The sequence below is a fragment of the Pipra filicauda genome, unplaced genomic scaffold (genome assembly GCF_003945595.2).
Source record: "Pipra filicauda isolate LSUMZ 115617 unplaced genomic scaffold, ASM394559v2 scaffold35_size7292922_pilon, whole genome shotgun sequence".
In the NCBI taxonomy this organism is placed as follows: domain Eukaryota; kingdom Metazoa; phylum Chordata; class Aves; order Passeriformes; family Pipridae; genus Pipra; species Pipra filicauda.
Window position 1 is genome coordinate 4,311,297 of NW_024104487.1, and position 27,346 is coordinate 4,338,642.

General features: G+C 40.4%; 1 protein-coding gene across 4 annotated transcripts in view; it reads left to right on the top strand.

Annotated features, from left to right (window-relative positions):
• ARHGEF28 (Rho guanine nucleotide exchange factor 28) overlaps window positions 1–27,346 on the top strand; it is a 113,183-nt gene that overhangs the window by 65,979 nt on the left and 19,858 nt on the right. For 3 of the 4 annotated variants that reach the window (XM_039384546.1, XM_039384547.1, XM_039384545.1), the window contains exons 6-25: window positions 3,831–3,876; window positions 4,435–4,558; window positions 5,925–6,057; window positions 6,422–6,477; window positions 7,935–7,986; window positions 8,552–8,699; window positions 8,798–8,922; window positions 9,795–9,935; window positions 10,399–10,649; window positions 11,526–11,648; window positions 12,041–12,158; window positions 12,999–13,253; window positions 14,165–14,241; window positions 14,913–15,091; window positions 15,743–15,840; window positions 16,693–16,875; window positions 19,357–19,488; window positions 20,069–20,154; window positions 23,616–23,663; window positions 25,445–25,924. In XM_039384546.1, the coding sequence (XP_039240480.1) occupies window positions 3,831–3,876; window positions 4,435–4,558; window positions 5,925–6,057; window positions 6,422–6,477; window positions 7,935–7,986; window positions 8,552–8,699; window positions 8,798–8,922; window positions 9,795–9,935; window positions 10,399–10,649; window positions 11,526–11,648; window positions 12,041–12,158; window positions 12,999–13,253; window positions 14,165–14,241; window positions 14,913–15,091; window positions 15,743–15,840; window positions 16,693–16,875; window positions 19,357–19,488; window positions 20,069–20,154; window positions 23,616–23,663; window positions 25,445–25,924 (2,855 nt within the window). The remainder of the gene's footprint in view (window positions 1–3,830; window positions 3,877–4,434; window positions 4,559–5,924; window positions 6,058–6,421; window positions 6,478–7,934; window positions 7,987–8,551; window positions 8,700–8,797; window positions 8,923–9,794; window positions 9,936–10,398; window positions 10,650–11,525; window positions 11,649–12,040; window positions 12,159–12,998; window positions 13,254–14,164; window positions 14,242–14,912; window positions 15,092–15,742; window positions 15,841–16,692; window positions 16,876–19,356; window positions 19,489–20,068; window positions 20,155–23,615; window positions 23,664–25,444; window positions 25,925–27,346) is intronic. The other variant, XM_027709986.2, reaches the window with a different exon arrangement.

A 27,346-nucleotide genomic window follows, 5' to 3' on the forward strand; every position in this document is an offset into this window, starting at 1 on the left:
GTAGAATTATTAAAGTTGGAAAAGACCTTCAAGATTGTTGATTCCAACCTTTCACTGAACACCATCATGTCAACTAAACCATAACATGAAGTGCCACATCTAGTTGTATATTGAGCACTTCCAGGGATGGTGACTCCACCACCTCCCTGGGCAGCCGATTCCAATGTTTGTCTACACTTTCAGTGAAGAAATTCTTCCTGAGGTCCAACCTGAACCTCTGTGGCACAGCTTGAGGCCATTTTATCTTGTCCTCTTGGCCATTTTGTCTTATCTCCAGTTGTTTGGGAGAAGAGGCTGACCCCCACTTGTCTATGGCCGCCACTCAGGTAGTTGTAGAGAGTGATAAGGTCTCCTTTGAGCCTCCTTTTCTCCGGATTAAACAACCCCAGCTCCATCAGATGCTCCTTATATGACTTACTCTCTAGACCCTTTACCAGATTCATTGCCCTTCTCTTGACGTTCTTCATCGACTCCAATGTTCTTCTTGTAGTGAGGGGCCCAAAACCAAACACAAGATTTGAGGTAGGGCCTCACCAGTGCCGAGTACAGAGGAACAGTCACTGCCCTGGTCCTGCTGGCCACACTGTTGCTGATACAGAGCAGGATGTCACTGGCCACCTTGGGCACCTGGGCACACTGCTGGCTCATGTTCAGTTGCTGTTTACCAGCACCCTCTGGTCCTTTTCTGCTGGGACACTTTCAGCTACTCCTTCCCCAGCCTGTAGTGCTGCCTGGGGTTGTTGGGACCCAAGTGCAGGACCCGGAACTTTGTCTTATTGAATCTCATACTGTTGACCTTGGCCCATCGATTCAGCCTGTCCAAATCCCCCTGCAGAGCCTTCCCACCCTCCAGCAGATCAACACTCTCATCCAACTTGATGTTGTCTGTGAACTTACTGAAGGTGCACTCAATTCCCTCATCCAGATTGTCCATAAAGTATTAACCAGCATTGGCACTGCTACTGAGCCCTGGGGAACACCACTGGTAACAAGACACCAGCTGGGTGTAACTCCATTCACCACCACTCTCTGCATCCAGCCAGTTTTTAACCCTGTGCACAGCTGTCCAAGCCGGTGGGATGTCAGCTTCTCCAGGAGAATGCTGTGGGAGATAGTATCAAAGGCTTTACTGTATGTCCAGGTAGACAACGACAACATCCACAGCCTTTCACTCATCCGTTAGGTGAATCACCTGGTCATAAAAGGAGATTGGCTTGGTCAAACAGGACCTGCCTTTCCTAAACCCATGCTGGCTGGACATGATGCCTTGGTTGTCCTGCATATGCCAGGTGGTCAGATTCAAGATAATCTGTTCCATACCCTTCCCTGGCACTAAGGTCAGGCTGGCAGACCTGTAGTTCCCTGGATCCTCCTTGACTCTTCTTGTACATGAGCACCGCGTTTGCCAACCTCCAGTCATCTGGGACCTCCCTGGTTAACCAAGACTGATGGTAAAGGATGAAAGGATGGAGGATGACTTGGCAAGCAATTCTACCAGCTCTCTCTGTACTCTAAATGATATTTAGGGTCCCTTCAGACACCAAACATAAACATTCTATGATTCTAGGACACTGAACATGAAAACATGCAAAATTGTGGAAATATTATCATTAACTTTGAAATCATTTAGTTTCAAAAGCTGTTGTCAAGGTGAGACATACAATAACCGCAAACCTCTTTTTTCCTTAAGAAACCATGTTGAGCTGTGCAGCAAATAACTTCTTTGCTGTTGCTCAAATTCACTGTAAGATGTCATGTCGGTATGTACTCAGCATGCAGCTGTGTTGTATTTTTCCATGTCATCTAAAGTGTATGTAAGCATTTGTATTCAGCAGATCAGGGGAGAAGTCTCTGCCAAAACAAAGCAGAAGTAAAAATAGGAGGCATGTCACAGAATTAGAAGATGACAGATCAGCAAAGCCCTGTGGCTTGTGCTTAAAACAGAATTCCTTTGATCCCGCAGCTAAAGGTGTCACAACCCGTTAAGCTTCACCCAGACACCATTATCTGCCCTGACCTGATCTGTGCTTGGACCTGTTTCCTTTTCATCCTTTCTCCCCTTCCTCCTGGGACAGTCTGTGCTGGACCTTTACATATCTTGTGGAGAAGGTGGAAACACTTTCTCGTCCATACTTTGGAACCAGGCTGTTCTGCAGCCTGCACTACAGATGTGGTGTGATGCTGGGAGGGAAGGTGGCGGTCTGCTGAGATTCCTGCTGGCACTTCCCTGCCACCAGCACGTCCTGCCTTGTCCAGCATTTTGCAAGGATGGGAGCACCAAAGTGTTTGGCAACTGGCAGCGATGATCAGTGTCTGAGGCAGGCATAGCTGTATTCACTTCAAGCACTTGTATCTGCATACGGGACTAGCCCAGAAGCTTGGTCCAAGAAGCTAGGTCAAATAATTCATTCTGATTTCTGTGGGTTGTAGTGGGATTGTGTCTAGGTCTGTGTAAGAGACTGAACACAGAAAACCTGCCCCTTCCCTTCTGCCAGCTGCCAGCACTTTTGACATCTTGCTCAGGGCTTAGCTATGCAGGAGGGAGGCTCTGCTGACCTTGTACCTTGTGATGAAACATAAGCCAAAGCAGATGGATGCAGGATGGCAACAGGACGGTGTTTTTCACATGAAGTATGAGAAAAAAGTGGGAAAGGACCATCCATTTCTGATGAAAACTTTCCAGTATGCTCAGGTTTAAAACAATTACCTGCTTTTCTTTGAGAGGGTATTACCAGGTTGTAACAGTAAAGGATTTGTCCCTTCTCTGTAGATGGTGTGCTCAAGTACAGTGGTCCATCCCTTCTTCAGGCCCTTACACTCTCTAAGTCAGTGTCTCAGCTCCACCCTTCTAGTAAGTACATCAGTGTCAACGCCCCAGTGCTGTTTTGCACAAGACTGTCTTCATGTCCCATGGATGCTTGGTGTTGGTTTCTTATGAAAGCATCCTGTAGCACAGGTTATGCATGATAATGAACTGAAATGCCCTTTTATTCTTGCTGCTTCTTTGGTAAATATTCTGGTTCTTACTAACCTGAAGTCTACATCCATCTGAGGAGATGCTGATTTCAGTGAAGAGTGTTTAAGTTTGTATCTAAAGAAAGATAGTCTGATTCTTTGATTTAGGCAAGTGTTTGGGAATCTTTCTGAACCATATCTGTGATAGCTTTCCTAAAACTGTCTGCAAAATGGAGTGGCTTCTAATTTGAAAACAGTCTCTATAGATTTGGGCTTATTTTCTTCCAAAACAACTCAACTGAATATCTTATCTATTTTTTTTGCATTTTAGAGAGTTTGTGAAAAGTATCTCCTTGAGTCCTCTGTTTCTAGGATCATAGAATCATAGAGGATACAAACACATTAAACATCCTGTGCAGTGCATAGGGTAGTAGTATTCCTCTTTGCATAGAGGGATTTAAATTTTTTTAATACTGTAGATGAAGCTGCATAAGACAGGTAATTACGAATGTTAGAAGAATGTCATTAAGATATTTTACAACAAATTATGACAAAAAGCAAAATGAAGCATCAATCATTCAAGTCTGTGTTGTTTAGAAAAAAAAATGTGTTTTGTTATTCTTAAAAACAGACTGTTTGCAGAGACTAGCATTTACTGATACCCATCTCAGTTCTGGCAGATTCTGTCAACTAAAAGCTTGTGGTATTAACCTAGGAAAAGCTGTTTCTCACGTGTGTATGTTTTTGCTTTCCTAATTTTCAAATGACATTGCAACCCTTTAATGGCGAGCTTATGGCTTGATGGAGGTTGTGAGTTTCAAATAAACTTGATGACCTTGCAGTCTGAGTGCCTGGTGGCTGTTTTTGTCTTACAGAGCGAGCATACAGTCTGCCCGAGCAGTCCCGAGAGAAAAAGTACGGGTATGTGTCGTGGAGGTGCGGGGAACAAGGCGCTGCGCAAGACTGCCATCTAGGGAGCCGTGCGGGGAAGAGGCGCTGGCACCCCTTCTAGCCAAGATGTGAGCAGTGGTTTAAAGGAGCCCTCCCTGTCAAGGCCATCTGCGGGCACGTGCCTAAACCCTGTGCCAAGCTCAACCTGGCTCTCACTGCACACATCCTGTAGCAGGGATTTGCTGTGCACCACTGTGGGATGTGCTAAGTAGGGATGGGCTCCTGTCCACTGTGCGGCTCCTGTCCACTGTAGGAGCATCCAAACCACTGCAGTAAAAGCAACGGAGCTTTTGATACCAACTATAATCTAGGCAAGCTTGTTACACCTTGCACAAACAGAGTGCTCCATGGGCAAGAGTTCCTCCTTTTTATAGAGGGATTGCAATTTTTTTCATAATGTCTGCTGTACCCACAACAAAACATGTAATTATAAATGTTAGGTGACACAAGCACCATCGAGATTCTGCTGTGTGTTAAAAAAGGGGCTGTTCCCTCTGGAATGAGTTTTTTTACTGGTCTCTGTTTTAGGATTCAGGAGGAGGAATGGAATAAATATATTGTACCCTCAAAAAATGAGTCTGAAAAATGTAAAGTGAGTCGGACTTTCAGTTTTCTGATGAACAGAATGACCAGCACACGCAATAAATACAAGGTAACTTGGGATTTATGTTTATACTATTATGTATAATTATGTCACTGCAATTAAATGAATTATAGATGAGAATCTAAATTTTCATGTAAAGATAATTTGTTTATTACAAAACCACAAGAGTAATAGGAAGAATCTTTTACCTTTATTTTTAAAATTTAAAACATGTGCAGGATACCCTGAAATGGCCTTCATACCAGCTTTCCTTTTAAACAATAGCCTTAGCTGAACAATATGAAGTATTTCCCCTGCCATTTCTTTATGTTACTAGTAATTTCATTTGATGATTTAGCAGAAGTTTAATTCTATGAATTGCATTTAAGAAATAATTTTCTTTGTTAAATAAAATTAAGAGATATGGACCTGTTCTTGGAATTGCTCGCAATAGGTAATTAAGTACGTAATTTGTTGAATTTGACTTCTTTGAAGTTAATGGGACTTCTTGCATGAGTAAGCACTGCTTAGCATTAACAAGTTGGAGTTTTGAGGCCTGCACAGCCAAACTTACATAGTATGGAAGGTACATTAGAACATTTGTAATTTGATTTTGAGACATCTTAGATTAATGGCATCACTTAGCAACTTGAGAGATGGATTTCACCTACAGGCTTTTTCCAGTTGGCCTTTTGGCATTTTTACAGGCTCCCTATTATGCCCTCCTGTGCCCCAGGATATCCTAATGTTGCATGGATGTGAAGATGGTTGTGTGAGGTGATATCTTCAAGAGCATCAGCACTGGCCATGAACATGCATTTCTGGTCCCGCAGCCATACACTGGCCTGTGTCTGTGTGTTCTCCTAAAGAATAACTGTCAGTAACTACAAGTAGACTATAAGTATACTTATGCTAAAAAGAGTACTGTAAAAATAGGCAGAATTTATCAACTTCTTTACTGCTCATTAAAAATAGATTGTTTCTGAAGTCTTCTAAGATCTAAAGACAACTTGTATAAATTTGCATAACTGTGGCTTTAACTACAGAGGCATGAGCTGTATATAGTAGGGGATGTAGGCACTGATATTTGTTTGTGTGGGCAGTGAGTCAATAACACTGCGTTTAAATTTTAGTTTCCGGCCCTCTCCTTTTTTTAGGCATTTAAATGTGTTTCTGCCAGTCTTCCTTGATAATGCTTCTTGGCTTAGCTGCCAGTGAAAGCAATGCCTATATCATTTTAGGACTTCAGCAATGTTGGGTGTAATAGTACAGTATGCTGTTGCAAGTCTTCCAGGACAGGGAATAAATGTTTTAGAATAATTTGCTCTTAAAAGGGAGTATTTTACTGGTTTGAAGATTGAATCGCTTTATCTTTTTTTTGAGTATCTTTTTTTCATTTATTTATTTTTTCCTGCTTCTGCTGTTGGGGGTGAAGACAAAAAATAAAGATACCAAAGATAAAGAGAAACTTAACAGACACAATTTTACAAATGGAACCTTCCCAGGAGTTATGCCATGTATGGTCTGCGAAAAGGCCCTCCTAGGAAAAGAGTCACTGCAGTGTTCTTGTAAGTAGCTGCTGGCTTTTGCATGTGAATTTACAGTGTTCTGACTGCTGTTTTCAGATCCTGGTTCAGTGTGTTGTTTGAAAAAGAAACCTTGTCTATATTTGGATGTACCTACTTTATGTATTGAGCTGAGGTTGACAAGGGAGAGGGAGAAAGGACAGCAGGTGGCAGATTCAGTCCGTGTTCTAGCTCTAGCTCATTAGACAGAAACCTCTTCCTAGCCAGTGTCTGCACATCAAAGTATCCTCCTGACTACTTTAGTAACTGAATCTGGAGAAGGGAAAAACTGAAGCCTCAGGGTACATTTTCTGCAAACTGGGGGCCTTGTTTGTTGCCAGGCTTTGAAATGTCCCTTCTCTTTCAGATTGCAACGTGATTGTACATAAAAACTGCAAGGAGCATGCTCCTGTGTGCACCAAGGTAACCTCCTATGTGATCTTACTGGAGCATACCTGCTTTCCAAGGGGTCTGAAAACATCATGAATGGAAAAAGAAAATACAGACAGCCTGCCCAAACTCAGTATGCAAAGGGCTGCAAGGGTGTCAAAATGTCTAATGTGAGCAAACACTGTGCTTAAAGAAGAAGTTTTGGTAGGGCATCAAAAATTAATTTGAAGAGGTATTTATATTTTTGAAGAGTTGCAAGCTCAAACTGTGAAATGGTGTGCCTGAAGGGTTATGAAAGGGATTGAAAAGAAAAGGTCAAAACCATAGAGAGATCCTTGTGTAGAAGGGGGGGTCCCATATGTTTGGAACAGTGGAAAGCACAGGTGACAGGGGCCCTGGGAGGTGACCTCCTCACCCTTGAGCAGTCTCACTTCTAGGTAGCAATGTAGGCAGATATTTGTTTGACACATTCTGGAAAATCTCTGGAGAAGGTGATTCCACAGCTGCCTGCCTAGGCAGTCATTCCCAGTGTTCAGCTGCCACTACAGACAGGGCAAAATCAGTGCTAGATCTGATGGATACTGCCTTAACTGTTAAGTAGAAATGCATACATGGTGAGATTATCATGGCAAAGACATAATTTTAAAAACCAGATGTGTAAGGCTTCTACCGTCTTGAAATAAAATGGGACTTGCAGAGAAATATGCCACAGTGACATGAGTCATTTTTCAAATTAGTGGAGTGAGTCTTTCTGATGTAGCAAGGTTTTGCATCATGGTGGCTTGCAAGGAGAGCATGCTTCCATACAGATTATTCAAGACAAACAAGCCTTAAACTGTCCATAAATCAAGTGGTTTTAATTTTGGTTATAATTGTCGTGTCATAGCCTTGCACAAATTTCTGGGCAACTTTAGGGCATTAAGACAGCTGAACTGACACCTTTAGTTACTGGAGCTGGTGGGTTATTTGCCAAGAGGTGCCCCCACCACCCATCAACATCTCAACAAGAATGAGATGCAGAAAATGTTCACTGACCCACTTGAAATGAAGTACATACCTAAGCACAGCAGAATTTTTCTACATGTTTTGCAAAAGTCTGCTTTGAAAGGGAGATCGATTCTGCCGTTGGTACCCAGGCTTCCTTAGATACCGTCCTGCCACAAAGGCTTTGAGCTTATTTGAATATAAAGCCCTGAATGTGCACTTTTCTTGCAGCCTTCACAAGCAATACTCACATAGAGGAAGTAGAATGTTGTAACTCAGTGACTCTGCTTAGAATAAAGTTTTGTATTGTAGTACAAATAGTATTCTACTTCGAATATTGTTATCTACCAATAACTAATAAAATTAGTTATTGGAAGAAATCAGGACCATAATTTAGGACTACTTTTTTATAGCCCTTGGTGTGATGGTATATGGAAGAGAGTTACTGACTTAACTGTTAAATGTGTTATCAGCTATACAATTAAAAAAAATTATCCTTCTTTCAGAAATCCCAGGAGAGGTACCGTAATAAAAACAAGCCCCAAGCTGGTGTAACAAGTAAGTTAGGTGTAAACCTAACCCTTCTAAGTTAAACCTTGGTTAAAAATCATGGGACTGACAGCACAGACTTTGCTGCATCATTTGTATTTTTATTTTTCATGTCAATATCTATAAGAAACTATTTGTGTCTCTAATATGAACAGAATTTTTGAAGAGATTACTGTTGAATTAACTCATCTGCTACTAAAACAAGTGGAAATTTACCACATTTTCAGTCAGAGCAAAAATAAATGTAGTCGGTTCTGTCCGAGTATGTAATTTACTTTGTGCACAAATATTTATGCACCTGTGTTCAGATTGCAATGTTAGAGCATGTATGATTTGAGATTATTTTCTTATAAAATAATATCCATGATGGAGCTATTGCACTTTGCCTACAGGCTTATTGTTATATTCCATGAGAGAGCATTGTGGTCTTGTACCTCAGCAAGCAGACATTCTTGATGTTTGGTGTGGGTCAATATGAACACCAGATAACATTTTCCTGCATGAGTTTAAGTGTACTGTTGATGACATACTCTTGGTTGTTTGTCAAAATGTTGTGTTGTGCTTTGCCTCACAGATTCCTTGCCTGGAGACATTCCACAGATGGTGCTCTCCTCGGTGCATCCTTCTTCCTCTGTGCCTATTGGACTCTCTTATGGAAAGAGGGAAGCCTCACAACAGTCCTACTTCTTGTCTAAAAGTGTCCCCAGTGCCAGTTTCGAAAGGTAGAGGGTCAGCTGCTAGGAGACTATGCTAAATACATTATTCAGCACTTCTGTGAAAATTGAAACCACAAAAAATATGTGATTTTTTTTTTCTGCAGTAGAAGACCTACGCAATTTTCTGAACAAGACTCTGAGACTAGCCCTTGGAGGTACAAGTCACAGTCTGAAGAGATGTTACAAGCATTAGGGACCTTTTCTTCAATGGATGCTTTTATGGTGGAAGGTGAGAAGAATTGCACAGATATTATATCTTGTAGCCTGTATTGGAAAGTGCAAAATAGAAAACCCCTTAACTGATATAGGAAGACACTTCATCTCCTAAAAGAAGGGCGCTTATTTTTGATAATTACAATGGCACTCCTCATTAAAATGATAAAATAGACATATTAGTCTTAAAATAGAACTTTTCTTCCCTATAACTATTTTATAACTTTTAGAATATTTTAGTATGTTGTTCCCATTTTAAAGTAACTGGAATAAATGTATTTGCCATTCTTGCAGAACCAGAACAGCAATATACTTTTCTTCTGCACCCATCCAACCAACTCTTTTGACAGCGTCCATTGCAAAATGTAGACCTACAATACTTGCATTTCCTCAGTAGCCCCAAAGTCTTTCATTCAACTGGTGAATTTCCTCCTACAATAGTTACATTGCCTTGTGAAGTGAATAGAAATAGGCTTTTTCTGTAGCTAGGTGTGAGACTGAATTTCAAAGCTGAAGGGAATTCAATCACATAGAATGGTGTAGATATCACTCACTGGACATCTGCTGTTGGGAATGTTGGATTTTATTTTTAAATTTTGAAAAGTTTCTTCAAGCAAAGAATTATGAAAAGGATTTCATCTGAGAAAAGAAGAGTAAGGTGTTTTTATTCTCTTCACTTCCTGTTGCAAAAGCAGTTCAACACTTTGTTAATGATATTAACATCTGGTAAACTTATTTGTTGTAAAGCCAGTGCCAATATTTGCAGAAGCCTTACCTATAGTTCAACCCTGTGATGTGTTCCTCTTACTATATGAATATATCTGCCTGAATAGGACTTCCTATACTCTTCATATACGTGGTGTTAAAGAAATATAAATTTTGTCATAGATGATGTGGATTTGTCTCAGTGGACTGATCTCTGCACAGATGCAGAAGAGTTTGAGGCAGAGTCCTGGAGTCTTGTTGTGGACCCAATATTCTGTAACAAGCAAGAAAAAGATGTCATCAAGCGTCAGGATGTCATATTTGGTCAGTATTTCAAAACTTTGTGTAGGTTTAAAGCAATTTGTTGTATCAAATAGAGAGGGAACCTACATGGTTTATGTCCAGAACAATGAATTAAGCTCAAAACAGTAAGAAGATTCAAAGAAAATTTTTGCCATAAAATTTACAATGTGTCTTAGAACTAAAGAAATGGGTAGTAGTGACTACTAGAGACATACCTAATCTGTTTACAGAGTGCTTGGAGTTGAAAGGTACGTCATCCAATCCCCAGCTCAAGGAGTTGCAACCCCAGCTTCAGTGGGATGCAGTTGAGAGAACTGGGCCAGAGCCAGACAAATTAAGTCTTCCTCCTCACATAATCTGTTCTGTTCTAAGCTCACACATGAAAAGGGATTGTAATTGTATATTTGAATGTTACTATAGTCTTAGAAGGTGTGCAACATATTCAGGTGATTACTACATTATTTTGTTTTCCTTTATACTTCAGAGCTGATGCAAACAGAAGTACATCACATCCATACTCTGCTCATTATGTCTGAAATATTCAGGAAAGGGATGAAGGAAGAACTGCAGCTTGATCACAGTACAGTGAACAGAATATTCCCCTGCTTAGATGAGCTACTGGAGATGCACAGGCAATTCTTCTGCAGAATGAAGGACAGGCGGCAGGGATCATGTGAGGCAGGGAATGAACGTAATTTTGTCATCAGCAGAATTGGAGACATCCTTGTGCAGCAGGTAGACGCATCAACTCTGTTAATCCTTTAAATACTCAAGGTTCCCAATTTAAACAATTTTTCGATTCTAAATATTTGTGGGCAAGAAGACAGCTATAGTTGCCTCATAAAATTCAAAAACTGTCCCGTCCAGATTATTCAGGGTGAAACAGTAAAGAATCATTGCTGTCAGGTGACTGCGACGAACTTGGGATGAACTTCTACCTATGCGGTATGAGTGACAAGGAAAATGATGAACTTAGTCCTGTTTGTGGTAGAAGGCTGCTGTCATACCAGGGACTGCAAAAAATGGATTCGTTTTTTAAGGGATTCACTTTTCCTAACATCTGAGTAGAGGTGTGAAAAACTGACTGATGATGGAAAAGAAACTACCCATTCATTTCTTGTAGTGATCTCACGATACTGATCACTAGAGAAGGAGTGGTCACAATGTGTTTGTTGTGGCTGAAGAATGGCTGACTAATGGCTTGCCATTCATGCTTCAGTTCCTTGCAATAGGGAGAATGTGGCTTCTCATCTTCAGTCAGTCAGTTTTCTCTCCACTGAAATAAATAACTGAGCTGTTATCTTGTCTAGAAGCAGTGTGGAGATCAGACAAAAGCAAATAAACCTCAGAGAAGTTATGTTTGCAAAGAGGTGAAGGAAATGCTCTGTTCTAGCTGTTATTGGCAAGACTGTAGTGAGGTCGCTTGTGCTTTCTCCAGCTTATATTCCCCTTCTTGCTCCTAGAAACAGCTAGGCCATTTTCATTCTGTAATGACAGAGAACTTGAGAAACAAGTAGCATAAAATTCCTTATTCATACAAAATACATTAATTTAAGGTATACAGTTTCCTGTCTGAGTCAATATTGAGCACAATTCACTTAATTTCTTCAGTTTTCAGGGGAAAATGCAACTAAAATGGAGAAAATATATGGAGAGTTTTGCAGCCATCAGAAAGAAGCTGTTAATCTCTTCAAGGAGTTGCAACAAAACAAGAAGTTCCAGAATTTTATCAAAGTAAGTTAATGTGGAATCGTGATCACTGTTGACAGAATGTCCAGGAGAAAGATACATAGGTTTTACTTGGATATAGGATTGGAATTATATTCCATACCTCAGTTTTAGTAGCTAATCAAAATGGCAAAGGTTTTTCCTCATTAACTAGTGAGCTGATAAATCACATTTTTCTTTCAAATTTTAGAGTGCTCTGTCATCATCCAACGTGTATTACACACATTCCTATTATAGTACACCTCATCCCTCAGCGCAGCAACTGTTCCTTGGGGATGGTTCAGATTACCCAGCATTTGTTTTAACTTACTCTTATGCTTTTAGATCATGTCTCTTATCAGTCAATTGGTGGTTTCATATGCGTTTACTACTTAGGGTATATATTTGTATCTGTGCAGCTGAGAAATAGTAACCTGTTGGCACGACGCCGAGGAATCCCCGAGTGCATTTTGCTCGTCACCCAGCGAATCACCAAATACCCTGTTCTGGTTGAAAGGATATTGCAATACTCAAAAGGTGAATAAAAGCTAAAACGTTGCTTCATGTCTGAAATCCTAGTGCGTTTCTAATTTAAGGAATTTGTACAGCTACAATATAACGAAAGATTATCATCACTGCTCTGTAAAGATACAACCAGAGCAATGTAAATACCTACTGTTCAGTGTGTATGTAGGCTTTGTCAAGGTTGGGCTGTGAAGATTTCTGATATCCCAGTCAGGTAGAAGTCCAGAAGAGCATCCTTGTTTTAGGAAAAGACCTTGACTACAGGATGAGAACTAGTTCAGACACCCATCTGCACTTTTGGAATTAATTCTGGAGGAGTCTCTTATAAGTAGGGCTAGGCAAACTTTTTGTAAATCACTTTCTGGTTTGAGAGCAGAGCTTGAATGACCTCTGGAATTTTGTAGAACAGTTTACCAATACCAAAAACTTACAGATATAGACCCCCTAAGTGAGCATTGTAGAAATTTGTATGTCTGAATGCAAACCCTCAGTATTTGCAATCCTGTTTCAAGGGTACTTTTCACTTAGCTATAAGAGTAATATACTATATGATTTACTTAGCCAGGAATTTTTTTTGAATGCTTACACCTCATAAATATGGTGGAAATTATTCAACGAGTTGTTTTGGCTGATGAATAAATCTGGGATACGTGTGATCTTTTGATAGGCAAGTCAAACAAAGGTAGATGCCTCTAATATTTCTAGCAAGTTGGTTGACAGGTTCAGCTTAAAATAACATATTTACCAATATTTATCAGTTTAATCTTTTGCATGATGTGGATTTTTCCCAGAAAGTAAGGAATTACTTCTTTTCTTGAACACGCTGACATGTTAATTTTTTGTTTCATACAGAAGGAACAGAGGAACATAAAGACCTGTGCAAAGCTCTTTGTCTAATTAAGGATGTGATTGCAGCAGTAGATTTGAAAGTGAATGAGTATGAGAAAAAGCAAAAGTTGTTGGAAATTCTCTGCAGAACTGAAAACAAAACATACACAAAGCTGAAAAATGGCCATATCTTTAGGAAGCAAGACTTGATGAGGAAAGAGAGGATACTTCTTCATGAAGGTTTAGTGTACTGGAAGACAGCGACTGGTCGTTTCAAAGGTATTTCATCCAAGCAGTGAGGTCCTTTAACTCTTCGTCTGCAAATAGTGTTTGAAGACTGTTTGTTTTAAGAATGAAAATACTTTATTACACTGTATTGCAAATAAGAATGTCTGAGGTAATGGTATTGCAAACGTGCCACTAATTGCTAGAAGAGTAGTTCCAGAAGCTGATGTGGTTTGTGGGTAATCTGCATAAGAAGACAAGTTCACATATAAAGCTCTCTACTGCATTTCTTCTTCCAGTGCCCTCCTTTTAGTTTTTTTGTTTCTCAGTTTCATCTCATAACATAGAGTCTTACTTGCCCATTTTTATTGTTCACAGTATTGGCCATGGAAAATAACTCATGAAAAAATCAGTGGTAATAGGACATCTGCCGTAGAAAAGAAGTTCTGAAGCCACATTTGCCTGGAGCACAATTTTTACATGCAAGCTCAGAACTGGATTTTTGGTGTTAATCACACAGTAGGGATTGGAGTTTTTTGGAGCTTAGTAATATTTACTGTACAACTTTATAAAGCTGTCTGCTCATTATTATTCCAGAAATACTTTTACCAGTATAATACTGTGCTGTGAGTGTAGTTACAGCATAGACAAAGTAAAATTTACATGAGAAAGTCATTCCCAGGTGAATGGCTTAGGGAAGCTGCACTGACATTGGTGCAAGGACTTCTTTTCCTGGGCCAGTGCTCCAGCATGGTGCTCTGCCTGGGAGATACAAAGTGGTGATGTTCAAGTGCTTCATGCAGACCATTGGCTAATTCAGATATTTCCTGTTTAGTTTACTGTAGGATTCTATGAGATATTTATTGATCAGGGCTTCTCCCTTTATAAAGATAAAATAAGAAATTATCTATAATTGTACTATCTTTAATTAAAACCCATACTTTTCCTTTTCTCAAAATTTTAAGACACCTTGGCTCTGCTTCTAACTGATGTACTATTGTTCTTACAAGAAAAGGATCAAAAGTACATCTTCGCAGCTGTTGTGAGTATATTATCAAATATTTGAATATATACATTGCACATTTATTTGTATATTTCTCAGAAGTTATGTCCTTATCTAGGTTATTACCACATAATTTCTTTTTTTCTAAAATCCTGGTAGTGTATTCAGAACTCTAATATGTCAGTATATAGAATGTTAAGTTTATTTTCAAAAATAAATAATTTTTTTATGAAGAAGGATGAAAATAACAGAATTATATTTTTAGTGTCATGCCTCATCTGATTGTGAAAGTGGGAAGTGATACAGGCTCTTTCAGTTGTCTAAAATAAGTATGAATTTCTGGTTTTGTAAAACAAACAGAAGAATAATTTTAACTGCAAATGTAGTAGTAAACACACATAAAAGATATGAAAGGTAATGAAGTTCCCAAAGTATATAAATATAAACATTATATGAATATTGTGCCTCCATATCATTGAGTCTCTGAGATTTACTTTTTAGCACATAGCCAGTGCTTTATTTGTTCATAAACAGTATAAAGTATTTTAAAAAATAGCTTAAAAAGATGTCTGATTACTGAAAACTTTCAGTAGTCTGACTTTACCAGGACTGGAATTAGTTCAATGAATTGAAAAATCATATTCTTCCTAAAGTGTAATGTTTGATAAGAAAGTCATTTGTTATGCATATGCTGTGACTGTTTCCCTCAGGACCAGAAGCCTTCAGTTATCTCCCTTCAGAGGCTTATAGTAAGAGAAGTAGCCAATGAAGAAAGAGGGATGTTTCTGATTAGCGCTTCATCTTCAGGGCCTGAGATGTATGAGGTCCATACGAACTCCAAAGAAGAGCGTAACAATTGGATGAGGCATATTCAAGATGCAGTGGAAAGGTAGGGGAAAAGAGTTTTGGTTTTCATCCTGGCAGCCCAAAGCAGATGGGAGGTCAGTTGGATGTTCCCGGCAGCGTGCTCTTTGTTCTGCATTGCATCTGTGAGATTGGATTTTTCTCCTAGCTCAAAGTTCACAGATGCCAAAATCTCATCATCAATTCTACCAAACTTCTCATATTCCTTCTGGTTTCCTACTGAATCAGCAGATCATTCCCACTCCTTATCAGACATCCTTCTGAGCTACCTGCACCTTTGCCTTTGGCACTGGATGTTTTCCAGAGTCCTGCAGGTGTCTCTACAACCATTTTGAGGAAATGGTGAATCATGCCTGTTATCTTGGTGTCAGTGCCTTAAGAATGGTAGGGAAACCATTGCCTCTCACGGGGCCCAAGCTTCTGCTTAGGACAGCAAACCTGCATGTGGGCCAGCCACCCGTTTGCTACACAATGCAACCTTACCAGAATTAAAGAGTCAGTATGGTTTATGTCCACTTACTGCTTCTTAAAGAGGCTGACAAATGGCCTGCCTCTGGATTATTGCAAAAGTTGTTGCTGATGTTGTGTTTTGTTTATTGTGAACATAACACTGTGTTGAAGATTAATAGATGATAGCCAATTTTGCTTTGTCCACCTTTGTCTTTTATCTTTGAAGTTGTCCAGAGGAAAAAGAAGAAGAAGTAAAAATGAATGAATCTGATGAAGACAGGCGTATTGCTGAGGCCAAAGCATACAGAATTCAGAAATATCAAGGTGTAGTACCTTTCCTGCCACTCTGAGAGCTCTGGCATCCTCAGAGTTCAGGATGAATTAATAATGTGCCCAATACTGGCTGATGGGTTCAAACTGGCTCAATAGGCAGAGTCATAGCTGGGATGGTCTGATGGTATGATGTGAGTGTATTGAAAGAGAAGCTTTTTTTTTTTTTTTTCCAAAGGGTTTAATGTTTTTTTCTATATTACCATGACCGAAAAAGAAAAATGGATGTTTTCAAAATAAACACTGAATTTCCCAGATTAGCCTCAGGACCAGGTAGTTTTGTGTTTGTGGAAATACCTCAGATCTTCAAAATTGTGTGGCTTTGTGCTTGTTAATGCACTTTGCTGCTACTATTTTTATCTGAAACTATAGCTAATAGAGATAAATTCTGCTTCCCTGTTTCCCCTACATCTAACTCCCAATCTTTGTACTGTTGCAAGAAGAGAAATTGCAGCAATGTCTGTCCTGTAGAGAGCCGCAGGGAAGGGTACCCTCTGCTGAAAGCAGGTGTTCTTTGATGTGGAGGCCCTGAATCAGTGCACCTGAGCCAAGTAATTTCCCAGGATGCAGCACTCACTTGTTATTGTGAGTGCAACAATTGGTAACTGAGGGCCCAAGAGGGCAGCCAAGGCAACCTGATCAGGGTAGAGCTCTGGACCTCTATCAGGGTCTGTGCCAGCTTTCATTAGGATGGACTATGGGATGAATTTGGTTCCTGGCCAGTTAAGAAAGGTTTAGCTTGAATTAGCAATATCTATGTGGCATAAAGCTTAGAAGGGTGAATGAGGAATGTGTTTCCCTGCAGGATAAAAAAATATTAATACGGTGTTCAATTTTGGTTGACAGAGTTGCTGAGTAACCAGGACCAGCAAATCTGCAATTATTTGGAAGAGAAGTTGCACGTGTATGCAGAACTGGGAGATATGTGTGGCTTTGATGATGTTCGTGTAGAACCTCACCTCCTTATCAAACCTGATTCAGGAGAAACTCCACAGGCTGCTCCATTGCTGGCAGCAGCACTCAGAGAAGGTGAGTTTGTATGGGTAGAGTGGATTGGTGGCTCTTCACATGGACAGTGCGTTGTGTTGCAGTTCTGTCAAGTCTCAAGAACTGGCAGTGTCAAAACTTGTCAATGGATATTGAAATTTCTTGAGTTTATTCTTGTCAGATATAGGAGATGGTATCTGCCAGACTGTAAAATAAGGGATGTTTAGTGCATAGCCTCAAAAGTGAGCATGCAGGGAAATGGAGTTAGGTTGTTAGCTGTACTCCTTGCAGTACAAATCTGTGAAGCACATAAAAAGTTGCAGTATGATATTACACCTGGTCCCTGACCTTCACCTACCTGAGCTAATTTGATGACACATCAGAATCATGTATGATCATATACAGACCAGTTCAGATCTACCAAGAAACACCTGCCAGAATCACTGTAGGAACCGTGTTTTTTCTGCCTGTTATCTAACAGTGAGATGATAACCTTGGACCACCTATAGTAATGTCCTCTGAAGAAAGGAAGGGAGGGAATGGTATTTGTAGATACCTTCCCTGGCTGGAACTTCAGCTAAACTTCTGCTAAACTCAGCTGAAAAGAATTCTGGTAAACTGAGTCCTAATCACCTAAATTGAGACCTGTGTGCTACTAACAACATTTCAAGTGATAAAGCAGTGAAGCCTGGTCTCCATCATCATTATAAAACCAGAGTGCTTTTTATTGATAAAAATTATTAAACTTGTGTAGGGAATATAAATCTGTGATGCAACAGTAAATAGTTAAAATGGCAGCCTATACTTACACACACATTTTTATTTTTCACTTTCTCTCATGCTATTGTTGATGTTGATGATGTCTTGGATTTCAGTACTCTACGGCACTCTGTAGGAGCTTACAGTTGTTTACAGTGCAGAAAATTTGTGGGGATAATTTTCCAGGACAGAAATATTCCCTGAGCTAATAGCAGACTCTGTAGGAATAAAGCATTGCTCACAGTAGAGGATAGAATTACAGAATGCTTAAGCAAATTAGATATACACAAATCCATGAGATGAGATGAGATAAATCCAAGACTTCTTAGAGAGCTTGTTAATGTCATTGTGAGGCTGTTTTCTGTCAGCTTTGAAAGATCACAGAGATCAGGAGAGGTTCCTGATGACTTGAAGAAGGCAAGCCTCACACTTCTCTTCAAGAAAGAATATATAGGGAACTACCAAACAGTCAGTCTCACCAGCATCTCTGAGATGGTGATAGAGAAAATCCTCCTGGAAGCCATTTCCAAGAACATGAAAGACATGAAGGTGATTTGGAACAGCCAGAGATTAACAGATTAATCTAGGCAAATTGTGTCTGACTAGCCTGATGGTTTTTATGATGAGAGAATAGGGTACGTTGGTTACCTTGACATCTGTGAGACCTTCAACATTACCTGCACTAGCTGTAGTATCCTTACATATGAACTGTTGTGAACTGCTTAACTGGATGGAAAACAGACTGGACTGCTGGGCTGAAGGGGTTGTGATCAGTCATATGTTGTCTGGCCAGTAACACGTTATTAGGGGATTCCCTTAGGGATGGATTCGGAGACCAGTACTGTTCAACGTATTTATTAATGCAGCTAACTATGGGATTGAGCACACTCTTAGCAAATTCATGACTGTCATTGAATGAGGTGGGATGTTCAGTGTGCTGGAGAGACCTCTACAAATTGGGAGAATGGGCTAAGAGGAACATCTAGGCGTTTTACAAAGACAAGTGCAAAATCCTGCATCTTGGGTGGAGTAATCCTGTGTATTGGTCCAGGCTGGACACTGACTAGATAGAAAACAGCTTTGTTTAAGTGGACCTGAAAGTCCTACTTGAGAGCTGGTTGACCATGAGGCAGCAGTGTGCTCTTGTGGCAAAGAAGGCCAACTGCTTCCTTGGCTGGTGCAATAGGAGGAGAGTTGCCTGCAAATTGAGGGAGGTGCCATGAAGTAGTGCTGGGCTTCTCTGGATAAGAGAGACATTGACAAAGTGGAGCAAATCCAGTGAAAGGCACCAGGATGACTAGGGTGCTGGAGGACATGACATCTGAGAAAAGCTGAGGTAGCTGGCTTTATGGGGTCTCATTACTGTCCACAGCTGTTTAATGGGAGAATACAGAGAAGCCAGGTTTTTTGCAGAGTCATGTGATGATAAAAGAAAAACACTTGGACGAGATGCAACAGTCAGATATTGGAACACCTGCAATTCCAGTTAGCTGAAAGGAAAAATTATGTGCCATGGGGGTGTTAAAAACTGGAAGAAGTTGCTCAGGGAGACTCTGAAGTCACCATCTTTGGAGGAGTTAAGAGCTTGTATTTAAAAGCTCTGAGCAGTGCAATTTAGTTTGACCAACTTTAAGTCAGATGTTGGAGTGGAAAACCTCTGAAAGTCCCTTACGAGCTAAATTATTCTATGGTTCTATGCCACTGATTTATGCATTAAGGGGCTATTTACGGGGCCTCTGTAATTCAGCGTGTTTTCCTCTTTAGTTGAAAGTCTCCGTGAAGCTGTCATAACATCACATGTGAGCCAAACAGACAGATCACCAGAGGAAAGTATTGAGGAAATAAGTGTGAAGCATAGATTTACTGCCAATGAAATCTTGGAATCTCTTCTGGATGGTGAGTAAAATTTGATACTTTTACACATTCAGAGTGCTAAAACAATTGATACTGGATTGTTTTTTTGGAAAGTTTCTCAGTCTGTGGCAGAATCAATAACAAATAATACAATAAAAATTGTCTTTAGGCAGGTGCTCAAATAGTATAAATTGTCATATAACTTGGTTGAAGGTATGCTTTCTTGTCATTGTTGCTCAGCTCCACAGCAAATCTATATTGTGGTATAGGCCATTTCCCAGGTTAGCTACTTCTTGTCAGGAGGCCTGAAACCAGGATTGACATTCCAATAATTTCAGCTGTAAAAGGTAGCATGAATTTCTTACAAAAAAAATTGCAAATAAAGTCCTGTGAAATCGTGCTAATTTTTAAGGTAGAAAAACTGGATTATGCCATATGTGCCATCCTGGCTTCCAAATTTGTTTTTACCCAGTCTAGAATCCATTTCATGATGCCAAATTATGTCAATCTCTATTTCAGCATCCTGTAAGTAACTGTAAAAAAGGATGCCACCTTCTGTTTTTCTAATCAGGATATGCTTTGATACCTTTCTTTTACATGTTCTTGGGGCTTTATTTGTTAGATGCAGAAATAAAAGAAGCTGCAGAATCATCAGAAATTGATCTCAGTGTTGAAAAGGAAATGGCAGGTGCCAATCTTGAGAATAAGGTATTGTAATCAATTTTTCTTTCTGCATTGCACATAGCATTCTGGGCACTGGGCATGTACATGCTGTCCAAATTTTTATGGTGTATCTAAAGGCTGTTCTAAAACAGAAAGCATGGGATAGGCATATTTCACTCAGATCCAGATAATTCAGATTAATAGAGGACACTGAAATTAATAATAAAATTTTGAAAAGCAGTCATAAACGATCTGCAGAAGAATTTGCCTGCCAGACTTACAGATCAGGGAGTTGTAATAACAGGCAGTGCTTTCAAACCACTGGTTTGGGCCACTCAAAGCCTCATCCTTGTCTGTTGTCATTCAATAGATGCATCTCTATGGAGCAGACAATAGTGTTCCCTCTTCTCCCTCCTCCTATTCATAAGATGGTGAAAGTCTCCTGCAATGACAGAGACCTCAGCTAATGCAAGGAAGACTTACGCATTGGAAGAACTTTGTTCTAAGAACAGGCACATAAAATAGGATAGGTTTTCTTACACCAGCTTGCTTCAGAATTTTGAATTAAAACAAAATTAAGCAGTTAGAAAATAGAAGAGGAATTTCCTATTTTTCAAAGTTCTGTGAGCAGATCTGGGGAAAAAAGCAAGATCAAAAGTCAGTACTGGACAAAATTAGGAATGACAAATTTCATGTAGCAGTAGAGTGTTGGAGTAAGCAGTGTGAGTTACTGTGTGGAAAAAAGTGAACTGTAATTGAGTAGTTCTTAGGTAGAGAAGAAAGACCACAAAAGGAACAAAGGGAAGAGACAAGAACAGAAGATAAGTAACTTGAAATGGAAATTAAGCTTTGCTAGAAAAGGAATTACTTAGCATTAGCATACTGTCTTTTCATCAGATCTGAAAGGAGGCTTGTGTGCCTGAAACCTTGAGTTTGTTTGTTTGTTTTCTGTATCTGGAAGACTTCTGCTAATACACTAATTTCTGATAACTTGGCCTTATTTTGAGCTCTAGATCATCCTGTTTGCCAGTCTACTGTGTTAGAAGGGAGAAGGAAGAAGATTGTGAGTGGAAACAATGGGTTGAAAACAAAAATCCAAGTGAGGGAGCAGAGAAGCTAGGTGAAGAAAAATAAAACAACCTAATAGAGGGTAGAGGGGCTCAGATCGAGCCCATTAAAAGTTCCAGTAGCTCCACATGAAAACTTTTCCAATGAGGTTATAGAGAGGATAGAGCCAGACTTTTCTCAGAGGTCCACAGCAAAAGGATGAGCGTCCAAGATTACAAGCTGCAGCAAGGGAAATTCTGACTGTATATAAGGAAAAAAATGCACCGCAAGGATGAGCAAGCAGGAACAGGTTGTCCAGAAAGATTTTGGGGGTCTCTATCCTTGGAGGTTTCCTGGATTTGACTGGAGAAGGACTTGAGAAACCTCCTCTAATCTATTTTTATTTGAAACTATCCCTGCTCAAAAAGCTGAAGGGACCTGCACCCAACTCTTCCACTCTGTCATTATCCTATTATTCCACACCAAGTCATTATCCTGTTATTTATGGCCTATTATTTGGGCAAGGCTTGTGTCACATCTTACCATGTCAGAATCAGACTTACCAGGAGGTGGCAGAATGAGCAAAGAGGCAAGGCAAGGGTTTTCCAGGGTGATGGTTGTTCTGCCCTCTGTCAGTAGCTGGGTATGCAGTCTTGGGATTGTGGAGTGCCAGTTCTGGACTCAGCCCAGTTAGCCTGGGAAAACAGGAGCTGGACAGGCAGAGCAAGAGTTTCTAGCTTGGGGATTAGATGCTGACTAGGCACTGGAAGGGAGAGCGTTGCCTCTGAAACTTGAGAGGTCCCAAGCCGGTAGCTGTGAGAGATGGTCCCCTGTCTCCTCAGTCCTGTCTTGTAAACACATCCCTGCGGGAGTTGTCCAAAGCACAATGTAACATGCTCTGGGATCTCACTGTCCTCATATCTCTGAACCAGGGTGCTGGGGAACAGTGGCAGGAAGGTGATGATAGCCCTCAGCACAGTTAAACACCTGAAATTATTGCTTTGCTCCTAGCTTGACTTACAGGGCATATGCTGAAGCTGTAGTGGTGCAGCAGTGATGCTGCTGTCACCTGGTCAGCTCAGCTAAACCTACCTCAGCCTCATTCCCTCAGTGCTTCAGTGCTGCAGTGAGAGGACCACAGGCACTGGGGCTGGCAATTTGCAGCTCCTTGATCAAGCCAAAGCCAGTTAAGGCTTCCCCCTGCTACACATTTTTTTCAAATTAGAAAGGGCTTCAAGATCTGAAAGAAACTCTACTCTTGTTCAGTGTGTGGGCTCTACTTTGTGCACTCCCTCATCCTTCCAGCATCACCCTTTTTCTCTCTCTCGGCTCCTCTCTGCCTCACAGCCTGATGCTTACCGTCCAGCAAAGGGAAAGCAGAGCTGCTTTGTGCCTGTCCTTGTGCTGCACAGAGACATCTGTGCAAAATCTGCTGCTTCTCATAGCAGAGCTGAGCAGTTTTATGGCTTGTGGATGCAATGAGGAGAAGGAGATGAAGATCTGGAGGGAGAATGGAAGGAAATACTAAAGGGAGATAATGTGAGAGAAAGAAGTGGAGGAAATGCTGCAGCTGGTGTTCCCTTACCCCCATGCATGTCTGCTTTGAGCTGTGTTTGGAAGCCTGAGCTTTTTCATCTTCATTTTCAATTATTGCAGCTAAATGTAGCAGATGCATTGCTCTCTGTGGTGTTAAATCAGACTCAGTAGAGAACTTAGGAGAATCAGAGAGAAAACAAATACTCCCCAAACCCTGCTCTGCTCCTATGAAAAGAGAAAAAGTGTGGAAAGTGTGAAGTGGCTGTACCTTGCTGCAGGGGCAGAGTAGTAACCACACTAGTGCATTTTGTAGAACATACTGGGCAAGCATCTTGCAGAATATCTAAGGCATTTGCTATAACCCACTGATATGACTCCTGCTAGTTTCTTACTGTGTTAGTATCTGTGTTTTTGAAGAGTCTCATGCTATCTCATCCTACTGTAAGTAACTAAACCTACTGTGTTGTATATACAGAGGTCTGGTTACTGTCTTTCAAAACTGTCAAGTAAACAAAGAATGAATGGAAGTGTCTTTTCTGTGTAGCATTTGTCACAAGAGATTAAAATTGTGGATGAAATATTTTTATTTTTTCAGTTGTGCTTAGAATCTCTAGTGATTTCCATGGAAACTCCAGTGTTCATGAATTATTAGCCTTCATAGGTTACTGCTTCTGTTTTTTTCACATAGCCACATCATAGAAATATGAATGTCTCCACTAGTTTAAAAAAAATTACCTAGATGATACAATTTTGAAGTTAAAACCTACTTTTTAAAGCAACATATTTTTATTTTAGGAAGGAATTATGAATTTCAAAGGATATACAGGCAAAGAAGTGAGTTTATTTAAACCTCAGACACAATGTATTAACTATATAGTTCACAGTGGTCAAAGCTTTGAAAATCTTTCTCTTTTATTTTCTAGATTGTACAAGCAATCCAGAACTTAACCTGTCTCTTGTACAGCATACAGGTGACTATTCCACTGCTAACTTTATAGAGTAATTAGTCTTAATAATTTACTTCTTAAGATTTGTTTTCACGTTGCCCTACTTTTAGACATTACATCGCTGCATACTGATCTCTACTGATTGTTGCATAAGTTGTCATAGAATATATTTTTAGTCTACATCAGTGGTAGGTTTCTGTTAAGAACTGAGTAGTGCTTACTTGCTTGAAGATCAGACCTCCGTCCCAGAAAAGGATGTTTATACAGTCTAAAAATCTAGCAGGAAAGTAGAATGATGGCCCTAATTGAACTGATGTCATTTCACATACAGATTTCTGAAATTATAGTACAAAATATTGAAAAATTTTAGTATTTTCTTTTGAGTGTTCTTCTGGCTAGTAGTAAACAGAGACTCTGCCACTTAGATAGGAAACTCAACACATTTTAGATATTTCAATCTCAATTAAATACTTTGTATATTCTGTAGGTCCTTAGTCTGAAGTGTTTTCCTCTCTTATGCTAACTTTGAATGTCTTAACTTACTTTTTCTTATTTAGATGCAGTTTTATAATTTTATTTTTAAATGTTTAATTTGAGCGTGCTTTAATTTTTAGACCCTATTGACATTAGCATATTTCATAATAATTCTGGAAACCTTGGGCTTAGAATTTAAGTGTATTGAAGCAATGCAAAAGCAAAATAAAAAGCTTGTAATTCAGGCAAAATTTTGAATAATTGAGAAACAGGGATAATAAAATGAGGCTTGGGTTCGTGCCTTGATTGTTCAGACCATGAACTGGCAGTAAGGTGCAGAGAAACAAGCAGAGGATCCTGTCCTTGCCCTGTTTACAAATCACTGGAACTGACCTAATACTGGAGGGAGAGCCAAAGAAAGTGGGGATTGTACATTGCATAAAGTTAAAAACTTTCTGGGGTGAACAGCATGGGGCAATGGGGGTGTGTGAATTCTCTGGGATTATCTGCTGAAATAGATTCCCATGCCAGCTCTTGAAGATAGGCGGTGCAATAAGTGCTTCAGCAGATCTAGGGCTTTCTTGCTTTTCTTTCTTCTTAATCCTAGCTATTTATTTTTGTGTTATTGGAGGGTGTCACAATCTTTAATGCAAACAATGTCACAACATTCTTGTGAAGGATGGAACATAGAGTCCTCGACTGTGAAATAGAAACTTCAGATTTGAAATTACTACTATACTGCAGATTATGCTTGTACTGATACCTTGATCAGGTGTGTGTGGTGGTATGGTCCTGGTGACATGGCTCTGTTGGCAGCTGCCTGTAGGACTGATGTTAATTAGATTGTGGTGCTGCAGGTTAGAAAGGAGAGCTTTGGGGTTGGAGTGAGCTGTGCTGGAAATAGTACGGTTTTATGTGTATAAGCCACATTAGGAATACTTGGGTGAGTATAGCATTCCCAATGCCTTAATGCTCTCTTTACCCATGAAAAATCATTTTTTCTATGTGTTTTAATATCCTCTAACAGAACAGGACCCCAGCTGTAACTGAAGTGTATATCCACAGCTGTAACATAAACATGTGTAGTAATACTAAGTGTAAACCAGAACCATGTTAAAAGTACTCAAAACAGTTGAGCTAGAAATAGCTCTTTGTAAAGGCATGATTACAGAATATTTTGTACTTGCTTGAGGAATTACCCCCCAAAAAGTATTAAGCACTGGTATTACAAGAGGTTGAAGCATTTTTATATAATGATTCTATGTAAAAACACAGCAATGGATTAATGCTGATATTTAAACATTTGTGTCTGATTTGATTGTGGGATCTAGGCAGCACTGGCTATCCAGGACAGCCACAGAGAGCTCCATAGGTTACTCCTGCAAGAGAATGAGAAGACTGGTCGGGGCCATGGTTCTCGGCTAAACGTCCTTTTGGAGCAAGAAAAATATCGGAATCTGGAAAAGCAAAGGGTAGAACTGGCCAACATACACAAATTGAAGCAGCAGTTTCAGCAAGAGCAGCAGCGATGGCTGCGTGAATGCGACCAGCGGCAACGGGAGTGGGAGGCACAGGAAGCCCGTCTGGGGCAGCGGGAGCAAGAGTGTGGGTGCAAGGAGGAGCTGCTGGAAAGGAGCCAACAGAGACTGGCACTGCAGCTTCAGGAGTACCAGCAGAGCCTGGAGAGGCTCCAGGAGGGCCAGAAGATGGTGGAGAGAGAAAGAGACAATGTGAAAATGCAGAAGAAACTCCTATGGCACTGGAAGCATGGTCAGCAAAGCAACCTGTTTTCATCCAGAGTGGTCAATGAGGTGTGTGGTTCTCAACTGTAATTGTAACCCTGATTGCAGACTTATAGACTTGCCTTGATAAATAGGCCAGTATGTCTTGGGTTTCGTTGGTTGTTAATGTAACAAGTGAGCATGTGGGAAACTGGAGATTCAGGCATATCCAAGGATTTTCTTTGGATCTCATGAAGTCTAACCAGGGAAAGTGTAAAGTCCTGCCCCTGGGAAGGAGCAACCCCAGGCGCAGTAGATCTACACCAACTGGAAATCGGCTTGACCCTCTACAACTACCTGCAGGGAAGTTGTAGCAAGGTGAAGGTTTGGCATTTCTCCCAGGCAGCTAGTGACAGGAAAGAGGAAATGACCTCAAGATCAGGAAGAATTTCTTCACTGAAAGGGTGGTCAGGCATTGGAACAGGCTGCCCAAGGAGGTGGTGGAGTCACCATCCCTGGAATTGTTCAGGAAACATGGCACTTTGTGCTATGGTTTAATTGACCACATGGTGATGTTTGGTCAAAAGTTGGACTCAATGATCTTGGAGGTCTTTTCCAACCTTAATGATTCTTTGATTCTGTGAAAAGGACATGTGGATCCTGGGGGTCCATGTTTAAAGTGAGCAAGCAACATGACCTTGCTATAAAGGTGGCAGATGGTCTTCAGGGCTCCATTAAAGTATTGCTAGTAAGTCAAGTGAGGGGATCCTTCTTCTCTTCTCTGGCCACCTGAACTACTATGTTCAGTCTGGCTCCCCAGTACCAGAAAGAGCTATGGGGTGGAGAAGGGGGGTGGAGGTGGGAGAGAAGGTGTGATGGATGTCCAGTGAAGTACCACAAAGATGTTTGGGCCATCTCTTCAGTGAGGAAAGGCTGAGACTGTTCAGCCTGAAGAAGAAATGATTCTTGTTATTGGGGGTTCTTATTCATCTATATAAATACCTAAGTGGAGGGTCTAAAGAAGATGGAGCCAGGTTCTTTCCAGTGGTACCCAGTGACAGAACCAGAGGCAATGGGCACAAACAGAAACCCAGAAGGTTCCTTTTGAACATCAGGAAACACTTTTTTCCTTTGAGGGTAACTGATCCCTGGCACAGATTGCGCAGGGCGATTGTAGACTCTTTATCATTGGAGATATTCAAAAGCTGCCTGGACACTGTCCTGGGCAACTGACCCTGCCTGAGCAGAGGGATTGGACTAGATGACCTTCAGAGATCCCTTCCAACCCAAACTGTTCTGTGATTTTAAGCTGGATGCCCTACAAAAACCAAGGCTGATGTTCCTCAAATTGAGGCAACAGAAATTTTAAATATGAGAATCTGTGCTTTATTCTGTTTTGCTACTGTGTTTTCAAGATACATTGTGTCTCTGTATCTTGTAGGAAATATAATGCTTAGGCATATATGGTTTTTAGTGAAGTTTTTGATTGTTGTCCTTGTTCCTGGACCACAG